Genomic DNA, 20,811 nt, shown 5'->3' on the forward strand with positions numbered 1-20,811 from the left:
TAGCTTGAATTCAAATTTATGTTCAAGTGCTTATCTAGTAACAACAGATTTGTTTGTAACACAAAACATTATGTAGAAGGCTAGATAGATTAATAAAGGCATTGTCTGACATTTTAAGGAGTCAAAACCCACACATATTTCAGTTGTGCATCACCGTCTCCTTGTTCTTGATAAATTACATCACCTGCAAGCCATACTAGCTTCAGAGGAAGCAGACCTTGAAAACCAATTGAAAAAAGAAATATATATGCCTCTGTGTGGGTTGCAAAGGCACTTCGGCAGTGTATAATCTGTAGGCCATGCAATGTAAACTGCAGTCCCACAGAGAGATTATCTCAGAGATACATCCCTTTATGCTCACCGTTTGTGTGCAATTTCCATCCCTCAGTCAACTTATAGCATCTATGGCCCTGCTACAACAGTTCATGATTTATGTCAGCAGAGCTGTGGAACTTCTCTGAGGTGCCTCCTAATAACATTTAAAATCAAGACAAGGGGAAAAGAAGCAAGCACTATATAATTACCATCTCTCTGTCAGCCATAACAAAGTACTGATAGTTCAGCAATTCTGTATCTGTGATCCATAGATTACTTGCTCTTTTATATCTTCTTACTGAAGCATGATTAATTAATAACTGTTAATTCCTATAGTGCTAATGAGCTACAAGTATGAACAATAAGTACAAGCACTATGAGCACAAGTGAAAAAGTTCAGTGTGGGAAAGCTCTTGTTATGCATTTCAATTTACTTTTAACTGTGTACTTTTCCTGCCAGCTCTTTATCCCACAAAGTCTTACCTTGATGTTTTTTTTGTCAGGCACCTCTGTTATCCAGGTGACAGCGACAGATGCTGATGACCCAACCTATGGGAACAGCGCAAGAGTCGTATACAGTATTCTCCAAGGACAACCATATTTCTCTGTGGACTCTCGGACAGGTATGTTATTTCATCAGGGAATGAGTCAGTGTGAAAACCAAAAGAAAAAGTTGCAAGCAGAAAAAAGGGGCAGTGCATCATAGCTGTGGTCAGAGAAATGTGGTTTTGTGGCTTGGAGCCAAGACAGAGCAGCACTGTGTGAGGGGTAAAGTAATGCTGTGGTAGTGAGCTCCAGAAGAAGAATGTGCTTTTTCCAGTGATATATTCCCTCTGAATGATCATATTCTGCAACTCAGGATCTGGATAGGTTTGGTGCTGTAAATACTTTTGCTGGCTTCTATCATTGAAAAATGTCTTCAACAGATCTAGTTGATAACAAGGCTTGGGGAAAAAAAAAATCTATGAACCAGATAGGACTGGAAACTGCAAGCTAAAGGATGCATTTATCTGGAGTAGTTTTACCTAAGGGTACTCTTGTTAATAACCTTACATTTATCTATAGGACACCATCTCTGTTTCACTTCCTTTCTCTCTCTCTTTTCTCTATACATCCAAGGTTTATATTCAAAACTGGAATCTGACAGATTTTGACAGTTTCTAAAGGGCATCTGTAGTGCTAAGGTCAGAAACTCATGAGACGATAGTAACTGCAGAGCCCTAGGGGACAACATAGGAAAAACACTGAATAAACTTCTTCTGAAGTTAGCAGTTTACAGGGTAGGTGCTCTAGCCAAAGAGAAACTTGCATGCGGCATGCTGTTTTCTCAGTTTTGTTTATACTTACAATATAAATAAACTACTAATGCTCCTTTTGGAATCAGGTATCAACCACAGACAAATAAGGGCTTAATCATAGAGTTGCTGAGTACCAAATTATTTCTAAGAAAGCAAAGAATCAATATTCAGGGTCAGATCCAGAACAGATTTTACCTCTAGAATGCAGTTTATGCAGAAGATATCTTCCCTTCAATGATTGCCAACACAATATCTTAAGTCCAAAATCATATGCTTTATCAGTATTTAACCCAGAAAAGGTCTTTTTCTGCTCTGATTTATTTCCCAGTCACTCAGAACTGCATCTCTGGACAGGCTCAGAGATGCCTCAGCCTTTAGCTGCCTCAGTCAGCAACTGGACACCCATTTAGGGTAAGCACTGTTGTGAGCCAGAAGCCATTTCCCTATGGCAAGCACAGGACTGTAATCAGCTTCCCCTGTGCAAACTCACCTGTGGGATTTGGTAGCTCACAAAATGCAATTGCAGCTCTGACATTTTTCTAAAATAGAGATAGAGCATAAGTGACCAACAGCTCCTTTGTATTGTTAGATAGTGATTAAAATACCCAATACTGGACAACTCATTTCAGTACAGTCCTCCTCTAGTAGCATTTGAAGTCCTTACCATTCACTTCCCAACACAGGCTCTTGGTTCCAGAGGTGTGCTCCTATTCCTATTCTGTCACTGTCCTCACAGGTGTTGAAGAAGTGTCTATGTGAAAGTACAACTTCAAAGGAAAGTTGAGAGCCTCCTCCTCCCTTTTTCCAGAGTGCTTTTACAGCCTGACCACAATCATATTCCCCTAGAAGATAAAAGAACTCTCCCACTTCCTAAGAAACCGTCTGCCTGTTACAGAAAAGAAAGGACATCACCTCTACTCTTTACTGTTTTCTTAAGAGCACAAACCTTGCTCACTTTAGTGAAAGAAATGGTTCCAGTACATTTCTGTGGAAGACCTGAGATCTTTCCCACAGACGTTCCTATAGCCCTAAGGATGGGTTTTATGTTCACTGCCATCCTTAGCATTTCTTTGCTGACTGATTGTGCAGCAGCATCAGATGCTCCCTGCTCTGCATTGCTGCATCTCTGGGTGCCTGATCTGGTTCTGCATCCTGGTGTCCTCTAGGGACCAGAGGCCCCAAAGACAGGCATGGCAGAGCCTGGAATTTAGGCACTGATGTCTTATTTTAGGCCAAGCCAAGAGTGGAAATTCCCTACAAAGTGTTCATATATGGAGAAAATCATTCCCAAAATTTTCGTATCTTATTTATATACCCATGGGAGCTGAGGAGCTACAGCGCTTCACAGGAGGCACTCAGCTTTGCAGGATGGGACTCTGAAGTTCTCCACGCAAGAAGATTAAGGGAGCGCACTGCGAGCTGTTCCGTACCGGTCACTATTTCTTCCCTTCGCACACAGCGATAATTGCCAGCGCAATATCTTTTTACTGCTTTTTTATTAAACCCATACGTTGTCTTTCTGCTAAAAATAAAGACTAAATGCAGATCAGTCAAGTTAATAGTGTCCTGATGTGCAAGTGCTGCGTGTTGAACCGTGGGACTGCGATGGTGCCTGGGGCTGACACACTTGCCCCCACTCCGAAGGGCAAACGTGTCGCTAGCAAGGGATGATCCCATGGCAGCGCATTCCCGGGATGCACCGCCGGCTGCTCGATGGAGAGCCCTGGAGATAGATACTGGAGGCGTGAGGGCTGCGTGGGGCTGGGAGGGCTGGAGGACGGACAGCCGGGAGACGCGGAGCTGTGCGGGGGACAGCGGGCCGGCGCTCGCAGCCTCCATAAGAGAAGTGTTGCTGCCACCTCATGTCCTGTCGCAGTAGTGTTACCCCGAAGGGAAGGGACGCCCCGCGGTCCGGGGGAGCAGGGTGGCCCCTCCGGAGCGGGCGCAGCGGCGTCTCCCCGCATTCTGCACTCGCAGCCCCAGCCTGGGTCCCGAAGCAAAGCCCCCGGCCTCATGCCAGGTGGTCTCTAGGACTGCGTGCTTAGGAACGCTCTGGAAAACTTGTCTTGATGGATCTTTCAGCAAAGCACATCACTTCCAGCTTTTGTGTGGAGATTGTTATCCTGAGCAGGGCCTTTAATTTGACGCAGCACGCTGTTTCCAAAAAGGTTTTCCTTGGAAGGCAACATTTTAATTTTGAACAGGCAGCCTGTCCCAGAGCTGATGCATTTTAACTGGCTTCTTTAAAATTCACACCTTCTGTTAACCTAGATTCTACTTGGGTGAGTTTTACTCTGCCAGGAAAGGTGGGACTCAGTGCAGAGCCTGGTCTCATTCTTGACACAGGGAATAGGACACCAGGAGCAAGAGCCCTCTACCCTCTTTGTGTATTCTCTAACAGCCATTTTCTTTTGTTCCCCAAACGCCTTTCCACCCTCGATCTCAGGCTTAATTAGAACAGCTCTAATGAACATGGACCGAGAAGCAAAAGAATATTATGAAGTGATTATCCAAGCCAAGGATATGGGTGGACAGCTGGGAGGATTAGCTGGAACAACCACAGTCAACATCACTCTGTCTGATGTCAACGACAATCCACCCAGATTTCCGCAGAGTGAGTACCCATGGCGCCACAACAGGCAAAAAGGGGTGGCTGAGGGTTATTTATGTCTGCTGTTTGCTCTCATTTTCAAACTCAGGTTAGTGACAACTAGAGATGGGCAGAATTTCAGGTTCGATACAGAACTCTCCTTCAGAAAAATGTCAAAAGGAATTATTCGACACTTTGACTTTCAAAACAAGCTTCTGACCTCCAAAATTATCAAAAACAACACTTTTTTTAAAGGATGGGAAATTAATTTACAGAAAAAGGCAGGAAGGAGAACTTTTGTGTTTAGACTGCTCATGGCCATTGCCTTTGGCTACTAATTGCTGCTCTGATTGTCTTTTCATCCTATCTCCAGAGGATGTCTCTCAAATCAGGGACATGTGGTGTGCTGGAAGTTGAAAGATAATTCATTCAACACTCCAGCCAGGCCACAGCAGGGAAGCGTCTGGGAGCTGTGCTACCACTGTGGAGTGGGTTGTCATACAGGCTGTTCTTCAGGAAAGGTTCATCAAAACCTTGGCAATATACAGTTAAACTCTAAGATATGTAACAGCCATACTTAATGGATGCAAAATAAGCAACTCCATTCTTATCAGAAACACAACTTTGTATTTACATAATGCAAGTTCAAAACAAGATTTGCAATATTTTGCTCTTTGTTAATATGATTTTATATCACTTTTATTTACATAATTCTATATTGCCATTGAAAATTGGAAAGAAGCTTTTCAGTTTTGATGGGACTAAATCTTCCAAGGGATTTTTAAAGAAAACTGATTCTTTTAGTGGTGTAAATCAATCTCAGGCCATTTTGGTTTTGACTTTTCTCTCATTTAGCTGATTTAATAAGGCAAACTCCCACAGTTCTTTTTGTCGGTGTTCTTTTTTTCCATCTGTTACTGCATGTTTCACTGGTAAATCAAAGTATTCCACTAAGATCAGCAAGAAATCTCAACTTACACTTTTCTTTTTCTGTTAGAGCAACTTCTTGAGCACACTATTGCCAACTGTGATTTGAACGTGGCATGAATTGTAACTGATACCAGACTCTTGATTAAGAAAAATTACTATTCATCAAACCCCATCCTTGGTGTTATTCAGCCTTCTAAAGCATAATAGTTGGTGCAGTGAACAGAGGGGGTGCAGCAAGGAAAGTTTGAAATTAAAGCATGATGCCAGAGAAGTATTTTAGGTACAACATTTATATGTTCAAAATACACTTTTAAAATATCAGGTTGTTCTTTCCCCACTCATGCTGCTAAGCAAATTAGCAATGCAACAAATGTGCTCAAGACAGTATTTGTAGAGAGAGGAAATACATTTTCATAGAATAACTGGTAAATTTGAGAGAAACAGGCAAGCTCCTGAGCTTTCTTCAGGGCTGAAAAGAAGTTTGTAGGGACTTGGGAAAGGATTTGTGGTGCTCAAAACTTGTTTATTCCTGCTGTACAAACTGATCTAATAAAAAGATGCCTGTCCTATTAAATCTGTTCTATATCCTGCTTTATATCATGGCTGCAGCAGCACTGGTGCTAATTGCCCTATTTTTCTAGCTGAAGTTCCTATCTTCAGATGTATTGCTGTTTTTTTTAAAAAAAAAACCATTCAACAAACCTGTTGCTATAACAAACACCTAAATAAAACTTCCCCAGGAAATTTAGCTGGGCTGTGGCTTTTTAAAGGAAATCACACGGCTGTTACAGCTTTGGCACAGGTACTAAAGACTCTCTGCAGGCCATGCAGTGTTGCGGCCTCCCTGATCCACTCTTTGCATTGCTTTGCAGTTTTTTTGGTTCCTCTTCACAGCCTGTTTTTCTCCCCTCTCCCTCTGTGCTGCTTGTGCCAGAGCATTATCAGATGAGTGTGCTGGAGTCTGCTCCCATCAGCTCCACTGTAGGCCGTGTGGTTGCTAAAGACCTGGACGAAGGCATTAATGCAGAGATGAAATACAGCCTTGTGGATGGAGATGGACTGGATGTCTTTGATATTAACACTGATCCTAATTACCAAGTTGGCATCATCACTGTGAGAAAGGTAAAAAAGTTTCCTTTTTATAGTAATTTATATGGCTCAGTGTCCTGGTTACATTTTATGTGTGGAATATTCCCTTACGCCTGCAGTAACTTGGTTCCCATTACGTGACAGTAGCCCCTTTCTGGCTGTAAAACACAATTTTGTTAACATTTATTGCTAAAATATGAAAGCAGACTGCATTCCTAGGAACAAATTTTATAAAGTGGGAACAGCATTAGCATAAACATGTCTTTTCCCACCAAAGGAATGCTCTGATTCCTTATTTATCTATTTAAATATTCTCTGTAGCTTAATTATCCTACAATGCAAGAAATTAGATCAATATTTGCATTTGAACAGTACATATTTTTCACTCTGGTGTTCCACAAACAATAATAAAGCATGCCTTGGAATTATTTATAAACCAATAAAACCCAGGCAGTGTTTATTTTTTTTTTAATTGCTGCTTGAAGATCCATAAATGCTAATTAGTCTACAGGAATCTGTCTCTAAAATGGCAGCTGTGAAACTGCTGGTACTCTGTACCACAGGCTATGCAGGAAGGCATCAAGTATTTTGCTTAGGCTCCCTGCTATGGGATATTTATTCTACAATCTTACATAAATGTTAGAAGTTCAACTCTGTTTCTAGGTTATGAAATTGCAACTATATTTCTGCCTAAGTATATCTAGTGTACTAATAAGGAAGTATAGCTCCCATTTAAATGGCCTGGGATTAAATTGTGCACTAAAATGGAACAATACAGGGGAAAGCTTTGACCTTGCAAGTCTCTATGCCCTACAGCAAAGCATTTAAGCGTGTATTTATGGTCACCTTTCCCCGGCTCTTTTTTTGTGCATATTAGTCCCTAAAGTTAAGCATATCTTCTGGAATGAAATAGATGTTGAATGGAAACTCTAATGTAATTTTCCACTCATTTATCAATGAAAGAAAATAGTTTCTTTGGAGTAAATGTGTCATTAAGCTTGACCTTTGTTATTATGAATATAGTTTTGCTACATGTTCATGTATGTCCGGAGGAGTTATAAAATGTATGGTATCAATCACACCAGATATGTACTGGGATCAGGTACATATTGTTCAATCCACCTACTGTACGTAAACATTTGTAATATTTTATGTATGTCTCTAGCTTTATGTAATGCTGTGATTATCAATAGCCAAACACTGGGAAAGTTGTCCTTTGAATCCCCTCAAGAAACAAAAAAAAATTCAACTGGTGTGGATACTAAAAGATATCAAAATGAGAGAAGAGGGGAGAGAGAATTTCTAAATGAAGAATGAAATCTTTTTTAAAAGTAAGCAAAACTTTCCCTTTAATTTTTCTTGACAGATTTCCCATGCAAAATAATTAGCACTTCTAACACGGGCATTAGACAGCCAGAATTTACAGCTACTGACAAGACTATTCCTTGTGGTGTTGCGGCTACTTATCACAGCCTACTAATCTCACAAAATGTTGAGCACCTCCTGAAGATTTATAATTTCTTCCAAGTTGCCTGCCTGAGAGACTGATGCTCACCCTACCTTCCTCTTCTCCCTGCTTTCCCTTTTGCACTGTCCATGGATGTCAGGGTGGTGGGTTGCCCGGACAGTACAGCACACAGGAGAGCCCTGTCCTGTCCTGCCTTCCTCCCCTGACATTGCCTCATCAATCACTTTCTCACAGTGGGTCGTGCTAAATTCCCCCCTGCATGGTGCCACCTCTCAGTGCCTGTATCAGCACTGGCAGAAGGAGGACAAGGACAAGGAGCTTTCCATGGGCTGCCTCTCCTCTTGGCTGTGTTTTGCAGCATGCTAAGTTCGCAGGAGAAGGCAACTTGCTTGCCCTCTCCATGGGACCAGCATGGGGAAGAGGTTTGAATGTACTCATGGGAGAAAAATCTGATGAGGGGGACAGTGGTGTTGAAGCATTAGCACTGACTGGAGAGAAACAGGAGGGAAAGTCATCTTTGACAATGAAGGCAAACAGGAGCATCAAAAATGCTAGACAAATGGTCTAGCACACTTGTCGGATTTTTCTAATTTTTTTAACTTGATCTAGGTGATTATGTGTTTTAATAATGTAATTGGGTTTTATACCTGTTAAATCTGTCTCTGATTTAACTGCTTTTTTTTATAACTTAGCTTTCTAGTGTACATGCAGTGTTTCTCATGCAGTTTTCTTCACATGGGAAACAATTCAATATAATGGCCTCTTTCTTAGTATATGTTTAGGCACCTTTGCATTGCACATTCCTTGCCAGATGGACAATAAGTGTTGCTTGGTCCTGTGAATATCTTACTGCTATTTTTACAGCTCATAAATATGCAAATGGTAGACAATAATGACTCTGCAGCCAGGGATATTACATTTGTAGACCTCACCAAACCCTAGCTGACAAGTGCTATGCCTGCAGTAGTCGCTGATGTACCAGGTGGAACTAAAGGCAGAAGGAGCAAGTTTCAGATCACCTGTTTGTAGCTGCTGCCACAGACTACACAGTTTGTACTGCCTCACTCACTGTACAGCATCTCCAACAATACTGGACCGTCATGTCCCCAGCACAAGAAACCTGTTCCCATTCCAGTCTTCATTCCTCACTCTCATGTACTAAATGCTGAGTGATTTTCAGTTTTATAATTCCAAGAATGCCAGTCTTTAGTCAGACATTCCTATGCAGGACATCAGTACTGGTAATTTACTGTGAAAGCATGAACTTTGATATGTCACTGCAACGTTTCCACTTCTGAAAAAGGAAGCTGTTGCATCAGCAGACAAGTACTGAAGACTTGGTTGAATCCAGGAGGTGTTTTGAGGCCCATAGTATACACTGCTGCCATGCCTGAGCATGGAAATCTTCTGCTGATCCTGCTTAAACTAATACACACCTCATGGCTGCAGAACTGGCCAGCTGCCCCATTGAGCATGGCAGGACAGAAGTGGGTTATGACTGGCAAAGGAGAACTTTATTCTCACAGTAATAATCTTTGTACCTTTGACTTCCAATTGCTTTGGCATCCTCCTTCTCTTTTATTTTCCTCCCCATCTCCATGTGTCGGTCTGGTGATTGGTCTTCAAATAGAAAGAGCTGAATAGAAGAAGCAAAGGGGTTGAATGGGAACAGCAGACATTTTACTGCGGTCTAAATGAACTGCTGCTGTAATTCCACACATAAAGCTCAAATCCTTATGTCCAAAAAAAGCCGCTCTTTTTGAAAACTACTCATATAGCAAAGAGGGGTATGCCCCACTGGGCGATCCTGAGATTAGCCATTTCTTTCCTGGTTTGTCTTGCTCAGGAGCTGTGCAAGCTAAGGGAATTCACTGTGCTGGTTTTCAGCATCAGACCTGCCCAGATTATTCAAGTAAAAGGTTGTGACCATTTAACCACAGTGCAATTGCTGGTGACTTATGACTGCAACATGAGAAGTGTGACTGTATCCTCTGTGAGCTGTATTTCATCTGGTGGCATTTTTTAATATTTTGGACTGACTCTTCCATACTGTTATTCTGGTTTGTCAAATCCTTACTGTTATCTCTTACCAAGACTGGTAAGTAGCACATAAAATAGGGAATTTTTCATTCGGTTCTAAGAAGGTTTTGGAGACACCTTATTTTCTTCGGGGATCTCTGAAAAGAAGATGGAAGGGACATGAAAAATTTATTTATTGAGAGGTTCAATGTCAACATTAGTTACTTCTATATCCATGTATACCAACTAAGTAGTTTTATCTAGATAGGAAATCAAATTCAGATAACTACTAACAGAGGAAGCTGGCCGGCCGCCATTATCCATTGTCTCAGGAAGGAAAGAAAAGGGAGAAGGGAAGAGGGAAAAGGAGAAAATTCTCACTCCCTGCTTCAAATAATACTTGAGTATTTAATATTTCACATTTCATATGAAGTGAAAGAGTTCCCAGAGGAAGATATCAGAGATACTTTATAATTAAACTGCTTTGAAATTAAACTGTTCTCTAGGCAGGGAGCAGATTCAAATCCTAGCACTCATTACACCTGGATGGTGAACCCATGTTTAGGATATTTATTGAAAGGGAAAAAACCTCACTTCTAGGAAGGATGGATTATGGATAAAAATTGGAAAAAGAACTTGCTAGAGAGGCTGACTGTGTTCTTTGCTCCCACTGGAGCCCTTAATCAGCTTGGCAGGGGTCTTGGAGATAAGACTTTGATGTCCTCAGGGAAAAAAAGAGGATGCTAACTCTACCTCCTGTGTGAGCATCCTTGTTCCTGCCACTGGGCCCATTTTTGAGGAACCAACTGTCTTACCTTCTTTTCAGGTGCTCCCATTACTGTCTGTTTCTTCATGTATTTTCCTCAAAGTGGCACGAAACAGGTTGTGTGAATCATGATGTAAAGGCATGGTGGCTGTTTATATTTTCATTTTAGCAAGAAGAATGAAAGAATAGGTATTTTGAAGTGATCTGCAAGTATTTCTCGTGGCCTTTTCAGCTCAACTATCAAATTAAAGAAAGAAAAAATATACAGTGCCATTTCTAATACTACTGTCATTCAAAGCTTTTTCTGCATCTGCAAATATTTATCTTTGTTGCACTTGAAATTAAAAGTAATAATGATATGGCTCAGTGTGCATGATGGTAGATTTATTTTTTCTCCTCAGCCTTTAAGTTTTGAGAGCAAAAAAAGCTACACCTTGAAGGTAGAGGGTGCCAACCCTCACCTGGAAATGCGGTTCCTGAACCTGGGTCCCTTCCGTGACACCACCACCGTCCACATCAGTGTGGAGGATGTGGATGAGCCTCCTGTGTTCGAGCCCAGCATCTACTTTGTGGAAGTGCCCGAGGATGTGGAGATTGGAACCACCATACAGATAATTTCTGCCAAGGACCCAGACGTGACCAACAATTCCATCAGGTCTGTCCTCTCATTGTCTGTTGCCCCATGAGCACTCCTTAGTAGATGTGGTTGGCGGGGCAGTGATGAGTGAGAGGAACTCTATCTTTCCAGCCAGTAGTAGTCATCAGTGGGTTTATCAAACCAGGCCTCACACACTGAGGGCTCTGTCAAAGCAATGCAGGGGCTCCCCTCTGTTCTGGGGTGTGGAAGACATCAGCATCAAGCCTTGCAATGAGCCAGTCAGGCATGTCCTGGCATTAAAACAAACCCCAGAATCTCACCTTTGCTGGCACAAAACCTGAGAGCATTGCTAAGAACCTGCTGCCATCCTGATGTCAAGGTGATCAACTTGCTTGTCCTTTTTCCCCCTTCTCTTTCAAAGTTTGCCCTTGTCAACAAGCTCAAACATGCAGCTACTTTTGGAGTAGATTGAATAATGCTAATAAATATTCAAGAACTGCTAAATTATCTAGTGTCTGGTCAAAGATGCAGAGCTAGATATTCCCATAAGGCAGTAAGAAAGGTAAAGGTGTATTTAGAGTTATGGGGGCTTCATAGCTGCAACTCAGCAAGGAGCCAAAGGAGCAGATTTGTGTGATCATAGCACTCTTTTTTCTATAGTGGCTGCCAGCCACTGCCAGCCCCATTTATCAGAGGAGGGTGTTCTTCTCCTAGGCCAGCCCACACAGAAATTTTGACTACCTGCAGTGGCAAATAGTGACTGCAAATTGATTATCCCAGCAGGTTTGCTGCTCCTCTCATCTGAGAGTTTTAGGTGTTGAGCTACTGTTTAACTACCCATGCATTGGTCCAGCTTCTGAGATGCCCGTGCTCAGGAACAGTCCTGGGAAATACAGGAGGGAGTTGAAACATTGAGCATTAGGAGTTTTTGAAGAAAGTAAAATCTAAATGAGTAATTCTGTGGGCTTCAGCTAGGAGATCTGAGCAGACACAAAGCCTGTTCTTCTTAATGGTATTGCACTCTGTGTTGCTGGTCTAATTATTTTTTTCATCTCTGCTACTTTAATATACCTATCTTTTCTGCCTACATTATAAGGTTATCATACTTCTCATGACATTGCCTCAAATTCCTCAGTAAAACTATTATACTGTCTGCATCACAATTTCATTACCCTAAACTTTTTTCTACTTGCATCCTGTTTTGCTGATTACTGTCTGGCATTATCCAAGCCCTGCAATGCAAACAGCTCTCTGCTAATCTGCTTAAAATAGTATAAGAATAATTCTGAGGACTATCAGAGGGTAGAATTTATCATTGTTATTTTTAATGAGGTTTTTCTTAGTTTTTTTCAGAGCTTTGTAGTGACTGCCCTTGATGAACAGCACTCTATAAAGCACAGAATCCATCAACAAAGATACATTAAAAAAAAAAAAAAACTTGCACAGACTCTTTTGTAACTCTGATCTTTGACAACTTCTTTCCTCTTTTCTCCCTGCCTTCCTTCTTTTCCACTGCCCTTTCTTCCCTCATTCCTTCCCTTCTTTTCCCCCACATTGAGGTAAAGAAACAGATTTTAAAAGTAAGAATAAATACCATTTGTAATGCTATCTAAAATGCAGATAGTAAGAATTAGTTCTTGCCTCTTCTGTGGTCTCGTCCATTCATTCCAACTCAGTGTAGTATCAGTCTAGCAATGTTTTAAGCTGAATTCACTTTGCACAGGGCAAGGCAAGCTAAGAAAGACAATAATCCCATATACTTACTATGTTGTACAAGTTGAAATCCATCTGAAATTTGAACTGTGATCAGGCTCAAATCCTCACTTCCCCAGCATCCAGTACCTGGCTCCCACACAGTGAAATTCGGATGGCTGGAAATATGCCATTATTGTTGTTAAATGATTCAGGAAGATTATCTAAATAGTACAGTGGAAACAAGTGTGTAGGAGCAGGTACACTTTTCAAGAGAACTTAGCTGGAGAATCTAGAAGAAGATCCACCTCTGCCTCTTGACACTGGTGCTTAATTCTGAACCACTAATCACAAGGCTATAGTCAATTTCAGATAATCATTGGCCTTAAAATGTCAAAGAGAAATTATTTTTATAGGCCTCATACAATAATAATTATTATACCAAAATATAGGAACGCTCATACTTATTGTCTAAATAAATCAAATGCCTGAGAAATCTCTTTATTTATGAAGAGTTAGGAAGGACTGGGAAGGAAAGGGATACAAACCTGCCATCCTTTCCTCTTTGATTGCTCTGAAAAAGAGTGTAAAAGAATTTCCTAACAACATATTTCTATACTGTTTTATATCCTGATTTAATAACTCCCTATATAAAGAAAAGGCTGTCATGCTTGTTCCAGTGAGTGCATTCATGCTGAAAGGAGAAAATTCAGAAGAATGAGCCCTGTTCAGTGTCTGTTGTGAGTAATGCTTTCGATTCCCATCCACTCGGATGAAAGAACCAACAAAAAGGACAGTTAGTCCGGGCTCTTTTCTAGGCTGTGACACTTACCTAGGCCTGTGTGTGGCTTTGGCCAAAGTATCCCTTACCATGCTAACACTCACCTGGGAAGGAGCTTGCACAAAGTGCCTTTAAGAGCAAGGTGATGGCTGTGAAATACTGTGTATTTTACCCACCCTGCAAAATCATCCCTCTGACCGAGTACTGCAGTGACCTCTGTCCATCAGCTGCCTCCTTGCCCAGGTTTTCTGGCCTGCAGGCACCACCACAACCCCCCATTCACAGGTGCAGGAAGCTGGTTCCCAGCACTGAATTGACATGACATTGGTCAGGAAGGTTCAGTTATTACAATGAATCAGCCTCACAGAGGGAGCTGTTTATCTGACTGGATGCTGTGAGAAAGCCACGCATCATCCCCCTTCTGCTGACACAGCCCCATCAGTAGCATGCTTCAGGATGAATTTGGAATTTATTTCCCTCAAGAAGGAGAGAATACAGAAGAAAAGGAAGGGAATGGTTCCTCCTCATCAACCTAGGTGCTCAGAGAATGAGCTGATAAGAAGCCATTTTCATCCTGCCTGAATTTGCCCAGGGACAGGGCACAATTATTTCTCTTAGAAAAAGGAATTATACTCCTCATTGTCAGATTTTCTCTGTAAAGCAGATGTTCCTGCACTGATCTGTGCCTTACTTTGAGGCTTATTCCTCTAAATCTTCCTGTCTTCCAGCTCCATTCCAGTAGTACTAACTGTTAAAAGCCATTAGCCACATGAACTTTTTCTGACATCTCACTCTAGACCTATGTAAGTCAAAGGAGCACATAACTAGGTTGTGGAAGAATGTGGATCTGCTCTGTACAACAATATTGCTGGGATACTTTGGTGGCTGTAACACACAGTTTTCACAAGGGTTGCTTTTGGAACCCAGGGCACAGGGAATATTTCTCGGCCTGTCCTGAGAGGTCCTGACCCCTAGGGGAACACTGCTTTTAACCTTCGTCCAGGGAGAAAGCTTCCAAGACTCTGGGATGAATTGGAATCTACGAGTGTGTGAAATTATACTACTACAATAGTAGTATAGTTTATCACAGGGTGAAAAACTTAGAGTTTTGGGGTTTTAGTATGGAGGTAGATAGAAGACAAGATGGAGGATTTTGGGCGTTGTCTGATCTCCTTCTTGTTCTTCATCTACTCCATTTTCTGCAGTGTTGGTAACACAGAGTGATTGGTTAGAAAGAACCGCAATGCAGATGTTGTGTGGACAGACAAATAATTAGTTATTGGTAGAAAGGTAGGAATAAAGTACACTCTAAGAGTTAATTGGACAAAATAGCTTTAAAAGATCTTGAATCTGTGTGTCTTGTGACCTTTTGGTGCCTTCACTTTGTACGCTAAGTCTGAGATGTAGACAGCGTGCTGAACTTTTGATAAGAGAAAAATAAACAACCTGAAGACCAAAAAAACCAAACATCCCGTCCATGTCTCAAGACTGGCACAGAACTTTTTAGGGGCCTCCCCATCAGGGGGATCCTCAGGGAGGTTCCCACGGGTTGCATAATATTTTTCATATGTACTCTTGCAGATACTCGATTGACAGGAGCAGTGATCCGGGACGGTTCTTTTATGTCGACATAACATCAGGAGCACTGATGACTGCAAGACCTCTTGACCGGGAGGACATTTCTTGGCACAACATCACTGTGTTGGCCATGGAGCTGAGTAAGGAGAATGCAGACTGTACATAGATTAAAGAGATACAGTAGACAAAGCAGGCTGAGAGACCTGAATTCAAAGTTCACATATTGTTATGCACTGAGTGGGAAGGCGCATTAAGTGAATTGCTCCTCTGACATCAACCAGCGAATGCTGCATTTTATTTATTTTTTATGCTCATTTTCACAGGGTGGTGGGAGGCATAGAGGATGGCAATTAAATGCAGAGTCCTTCTTTTTCAATTCATTAGCATTCCAGGGATTTATTTAAAATTCTTCCTGATGTGTTTCTGGCAGCATCCTCTCACTTCAGAAAGGCAAGGCAGCTAAAGAAAATACTGCAAAGGCTGCACAGCTGCTAGAGCTCCCAGTCCTGCCTGGGAGGATTGTGTGGTGCAGGGATGGGTAGGCAGCAGTGATCCTACACTGCTAGGTCACTAGTTGAAATCTGCTCCGGTTCAGCAAGAAGTAAATGACATCGCCATCTGCTTGCTACATAAATAATTTGGGCCAGAGTGCTTTGGGATCTTTGAATATGCTGAACTCATTATGCTTTTGGGTTTTACAATGAGCTAAAACTCAGTTCAGAATTCATCTGTGCCGGGTATTTTTCAAGGCTATGAGAGCAAGGAGATGCTCATTTCATCGTGTCAGTATGAAAAATTTAGATGAGTTTGAAATGCTCGCAGATGTGAGCTTCATAAAGGAGCTTGAGATATATAAGCAAATAAAAGGTGCACCTAGTCTTCACCTGAAATTCTTTCCGTTCACATAGCTTTTGCTTGGGATCTCAGTTCATCTGTGAGGGGCAGTAGCTTTTCTGCAGCTGGGTGCCAATAGCTGAGTCATTCCTTGTGTCTCAGAAAGCTTCCTGCACATCTAGGCTGTGCCAGAGATATGGGACACTTTGACCGGAACAAAGTTTCAACAAGCTTGCCCAAATTGCAATCAGCCAGCTTGAAAGCAGGGGGGATGTTTCACAAGAGTTGGAGTGACTCTGCCACATATTTGCAAGCTGTTCCGGCACAGAATGCCTTTCTGTGCCCTTTTAAGTAGTGAGAGGTGTTGAGACAATGGGATTTCATTGTGTCTATTTTGACACAATAGTGTCTATTTTGACACTACTTTTATTTTCAGCCACCAATGGCCATTGCAATTCCATGAGTCTGTAAAAGCTGCCTCTGTAGCAGCACTTGAGAGTGAGAGCAATAGGAAGGCATGTCTTCCTTTGGTTCCCTTTCCATCAATCCTCCGTCAGTTTTGCTCTGTACATGTGCAGCACAATATTTTAATGTAGTGAATAGTTTCAAAAATATCGTAGCTGTGCACTCCTGGATAAGGCCCCTAGTGCTAAAGGTCATATCAATTATTTCTAAGAGTGTGAATGCAGATATTCCTCTGCCACAACAACAGGTGTGTTAGCAAGATGAATGTATGCATATTTGGGAAGCTGAAGGATTACATTACAAATTAGGGAGAAAGAATATTGTTTGAGTATTATCTCAATGACACAATGTGACACACGTTGTGGACTACAGTACACTGAACATTTAAGAAAATTCCAGAGTTTATGTAAACTCTCTATTGTTTATATGAATATATAATTTCTTGCTATAAAGGGAGATTATATTTGGAAATAAATGTACAAAGTGCTACTCTAAAATGAAGATGAGAATACTAATATTAAAGAAATGTTCTTTATTTTTGCACCTTTTCTGATCCCTTAATATTTTTTTTTCTTTCTGATTACAGTTTCATTTTATCATTAAATAAGGGGGGAGAAAGATGATTTGGGGCAGACAAGCACAAAATTATTCTGTAGCCACTCAGTTTGGAATTTGTGAAGATATGTGAAAAGATGTACAGATTTACTGACAAAGAAAGCTAATGCGCCAGTGGGACAGAAACATCACAAATGATGTCATGCAGAATGTAAAATTTTCATTGCAATTTTAAGCTTCACTGAAAGCTTTTCTGTACAATTTCATGTGTTATTACATTTTAAACCCCTTTGTACAAAGTATCAAAGATTTGACACTATTTTTGAGTTCAAGGAACATAAATTCTGAGCAAAAGCATCTCTGAACTGGAGATAGAAACTGCCATTTTTAACAAGTTCTAAATAACAAGTCGATTCTTAAAAAAGTACCTTCCTAATTCATGCCACCAGTAGGGAGGCTCAACAAACAGTATTGCCCAGTTGAAAGACAATAAAAAAAATAAGGGGCATTGTCTAAAACTTTTGCTGTAGAAATAATTCATTGGACTGAACCAGGTTGAAGTCTTTTACAGAATTGTTTTGTTTGTAAAATATGTGATTAGATGGGAAGCCAGGCTAGACAGAGAGCAGCATTTGCAGCTTCACTCTGAGTCACACAATACTCAGGTCACCACCATTCCCAATGGGAAAATGTGATTTAAAACAAGCTAGTAGTGGAAAACCTAATTTACCTCTTGAGCAGAGTGAGGAGCAGCAGCCTCTTTCCCTTCCCACATACTGTCTTTCCTTACATTAAACCTTCTTCTTCCAGATAACCCGTCACAGGTGGGCAGCGTCTCTGTGACAGTGAAAGTCCTGGATGTGAACGATAATGCACCAGAGTTTGCAAGATTTTATGAAGCTTTTGTTTGTGAAAATGCCAAAGCAGGCCAGGTGAGAAATGCTTGTACCAGCAGGGGTTGGGAAGGGTATGCTGTCCTACGTGGAGTCAGCATGCCAGGAAGGGTGAGTGTTGGGAAGAGGGCTCAGCTACTCACACGTTTCATCTAAGCTCTTATCAGCAGCTGTCTGTGCTTCATTCCAAAGGCAAGCATATCCACTGGAAGGAGCATCATACATAGTACTTTTGTTTCCCCCACATTTATTTTATTCTCTCAAAGTAGATTCTAGGCTCACTGCAGCATTTCATAGCTGAAATAATGCCTTCCCTTAGGCATGTGCCAGCAGGCAAACAGCCAGTGTGTCCTGTAGCAGAATCAAAGAGAGGAGAGGTGTTATGAGAAGTACCACAGAATCAGCTCAGGCCACGTATGACAGACAAGGCTTACTACTAAATGTTTTAAGAGCCTTAAGCACACCTGGACTTATGGGAGCTGGACATAACTTACTACATCAGGTTCAAAGGGGTGCTAAGCAGAATATGTTCTGCTGTGAACTGGAGATGACAGAGAGTCAAAAGCAACACAAGACTTCACATTGCACACATTCTAAAGGAGCACCTTCAAGCAAGCAGTGAAGACTCTGCTCCTCTCCCTTCCAAAACCTCATCAAAGCCCTTGAACAATGTTGCCAGTGCCAGAGACAGACCTGAGCTCTCCCTCACTGGACCTGCTGCAGGCTGTGCTGATGATCATTTATGGGGATCCACTTCTTGCTCCACCACCAGCGTCCACGGTGGGGACCGGTGCCTCCTCATGCAAAGCTGACTAGCTTGAATAGTATTTAAACACATAGACACACCTCTCATGATCTGTGAGGGAAAACTTACGCAAGTAATATCACTGTGTGTTTGCTGAAGCTTCTCACACATGTGTGAAACACTATGAAATAGCTGCTAGCTGCTGGGGTAACTGTCCTTACAACTATCATATATAGGATATTTTCATCTCATCAGTTTACAGAGCTTCTTAATAATATAGGCAATAGAAATCATTGCCTGGACCATTTTTCCTGGTTTTGTAGGGTGAGTGCCCTAGTTAATAAGCTGTTTAATAAGTTCAATATTATTATGAATGCTAATCTGCTCTACTTCCTCCAGCAGCGAACGATAAATTCTATTGCCACATTTTAAAGAGTTCTGAAATCAGTTTTAAGGTGGTGAAAGAGCCTTTATGGGTCTGACATTTGCCTTTGAATCCCAAAATAACTTCAAGTTAAAAAAAAATCCAGGTGAAGATTCATTCCTTGTCCAAAAAGATGCCAGAATGTTTATTCAGACAGTGCTTATTGTGCTTCAAACTGTTAGACCTACTTTACAAAGCCTCTATAAGTGAAGTAACAAATCTCTTTCTGGATTTAGCATTGTCTTAGTTTCTTTCGTTTGATGTTATTTATTGCATATACAATCTGCATGGTTGGCTTTTCTCTCATTTCCACTGACATCTTGGGAAGAATTTTATTGATTTAAAACTAAAGGAGTGGCAAAGTAATCAACCTGAAGTCCTTTTCTACCTGCATAATGAAGCTGAAATTAAGTATGAGCTTTCTTACAAGCTCTCTAATGCACAATGAATCTTCTGAAAAACCTGGGCCCCCAAAAGACAAAAAGAAATGTGCAACAGAAGATAGGGATGCATGACAGAAAAGCATCTGTTATTTGAGGTAAAGGGAATATTTCCTCCTTTGTTTAAAGGTGATGTGCATGACCTCAGCAAAATAGACGACCCCTGCAAGCTTTTGAGTCTCTTCTTGAGAGAAGATTGTACCTCTGGAAGGCAATTTTATTTAAATGCTCCAGTTGCTTATATTTATTGATATAAAATACATGTTGTCTGTTTGATTGTTTGTTTATATTACAAATATTTTGCTTCTCATCTGTTTCTACTTTTCTCTTGTGTTTTGTAGCTGATTCAGACAGTGAGTGCCATAGACAGGGACGACCCACAGGAGGGTCAGCACTTCTACTACAGCCTGGCTCCAGAGGCAGCCAACAACCCCAACTTTACTCTAAGGGACAATCAAGGTAATCAGAGTGGACACAGACAGTTAGCTACTCTAATTTCTAATGCCTGAGTTGGACTTGAGAAGCTGTGACTTACAGTGGGTGATAAGACTGCCATTTCAAATAATACTAAGTGACACCTGCTCCTTAAAGGCAGTAATAAAATGACATATTACTTAATAGACTTGAAGGTTATATGATATTTTCTTCTCTATAAATATTCTCTAGCAATAGGCCCCTTTTTCTTTTTCGAGGAAATATGCCAGTGTTTTGTGCAAATTCAGGTCTTTTGGTCAGGCTGCAGGCATCTCGGATTATCGGAGTGGAAATTGCATTTGCTCAAAAGGAGATGCTTAAAGGTAGGATAGTAACTGGAACTAGAAGACAAATCTGAAGGGAATTACATTGCTCTTTTTTTTGTACTCTTCATGTTTTCTCTCAGGCACAGAAAAAAGGAATGTTTTTGTACTATTCCAGCCTTTTCCCTCAAGCACTTTTTTCTTTCTCCCTGCACATCCTCATTTCCCTAGAGAAAGAGGGAAGTAGGGAGGACTCACAGAGCCTTAGAGGGGTAACTTGGTGTACAGCTAAAGGTCTCTGTAAGATGACCTAAGTAGAAACTGAAACACCAGTGGGAAGACTCATGGCAAATCACTGGCATTTGAACATTCTAACCAGTGAAATTTTATTCTTTTGGGAAACCTTTGGTGGTTTTGGAGCCTGCAGGAAAGTCCTGCCATAGCAGGCCTCTGCATGACTGCTGTTGATAGATGATCTCCATGGGCAGACAAGGTCTAAAAACAAGTCCACACCAGCCTTCATTTGGAAAGTGGGATGACCTTGAGTGACCTGGTGTAGAGCTTGGAAAATCAGTATTGAGGGGATGGATTTCA

The 20,811-nt window shown here is 41.3% G+C and overlaps 1 protein-coding gene across 1 annotated transcript in view; it reads left to right on the forward strand.

Annotated features, from left to right (window-relative positions):
• CDH20 (cadherin 20) overlaps positions 1-20,811 on the forward strand; it is a 119,199-nt gene that overhangs the window by 88,853 nt on the left and 9,535 nt on the right. The window contains exons 4-10 of the mRNA XM_068197509.1: positions 819-938; positions 4,060-4,227; positions 6,068-6,255; positions 10,877-11,130; positions 15,128-15,264; positions 17,789-17,910; positions 19,822-19,939. Coding sequence (XP_068053610.1) covers positions 819-938; positions 4,060-4,227; positions 6,068-6,255; positions 10,877-11,130; positions 15,128-15,264; positions 17,789-17,910; positions 19,822-19,939 — 1,107 coding nt within the window. The remainder of the gene's footprint in view (positions 1-818; positions 939-4,059; positions 4,228-6,067; positions 6,256-10,876; positions 11,131-15,127; positions 15,265-17,788; positions 17,911-19,821; positions 19,940-20,811) is intronic.

The sequence above is a fragment of the Anomalospiza imberbis genome, chromosome 1, assembly GCF_031753505.1.
Source record: "Anomalospiza imberbis isolate Cuckoo-Finch-1a 21T00152 chromosome 1, ASM3175350v1, whole genome shotgun sequence".
Classification (NCBI taxonomy): domain Eukaryota; kingdom Metazoa; phylum Chordata; class Aves; order Passeriformes; family Viduidae; genus Anomalospiza; species Anomalospiza imberbis.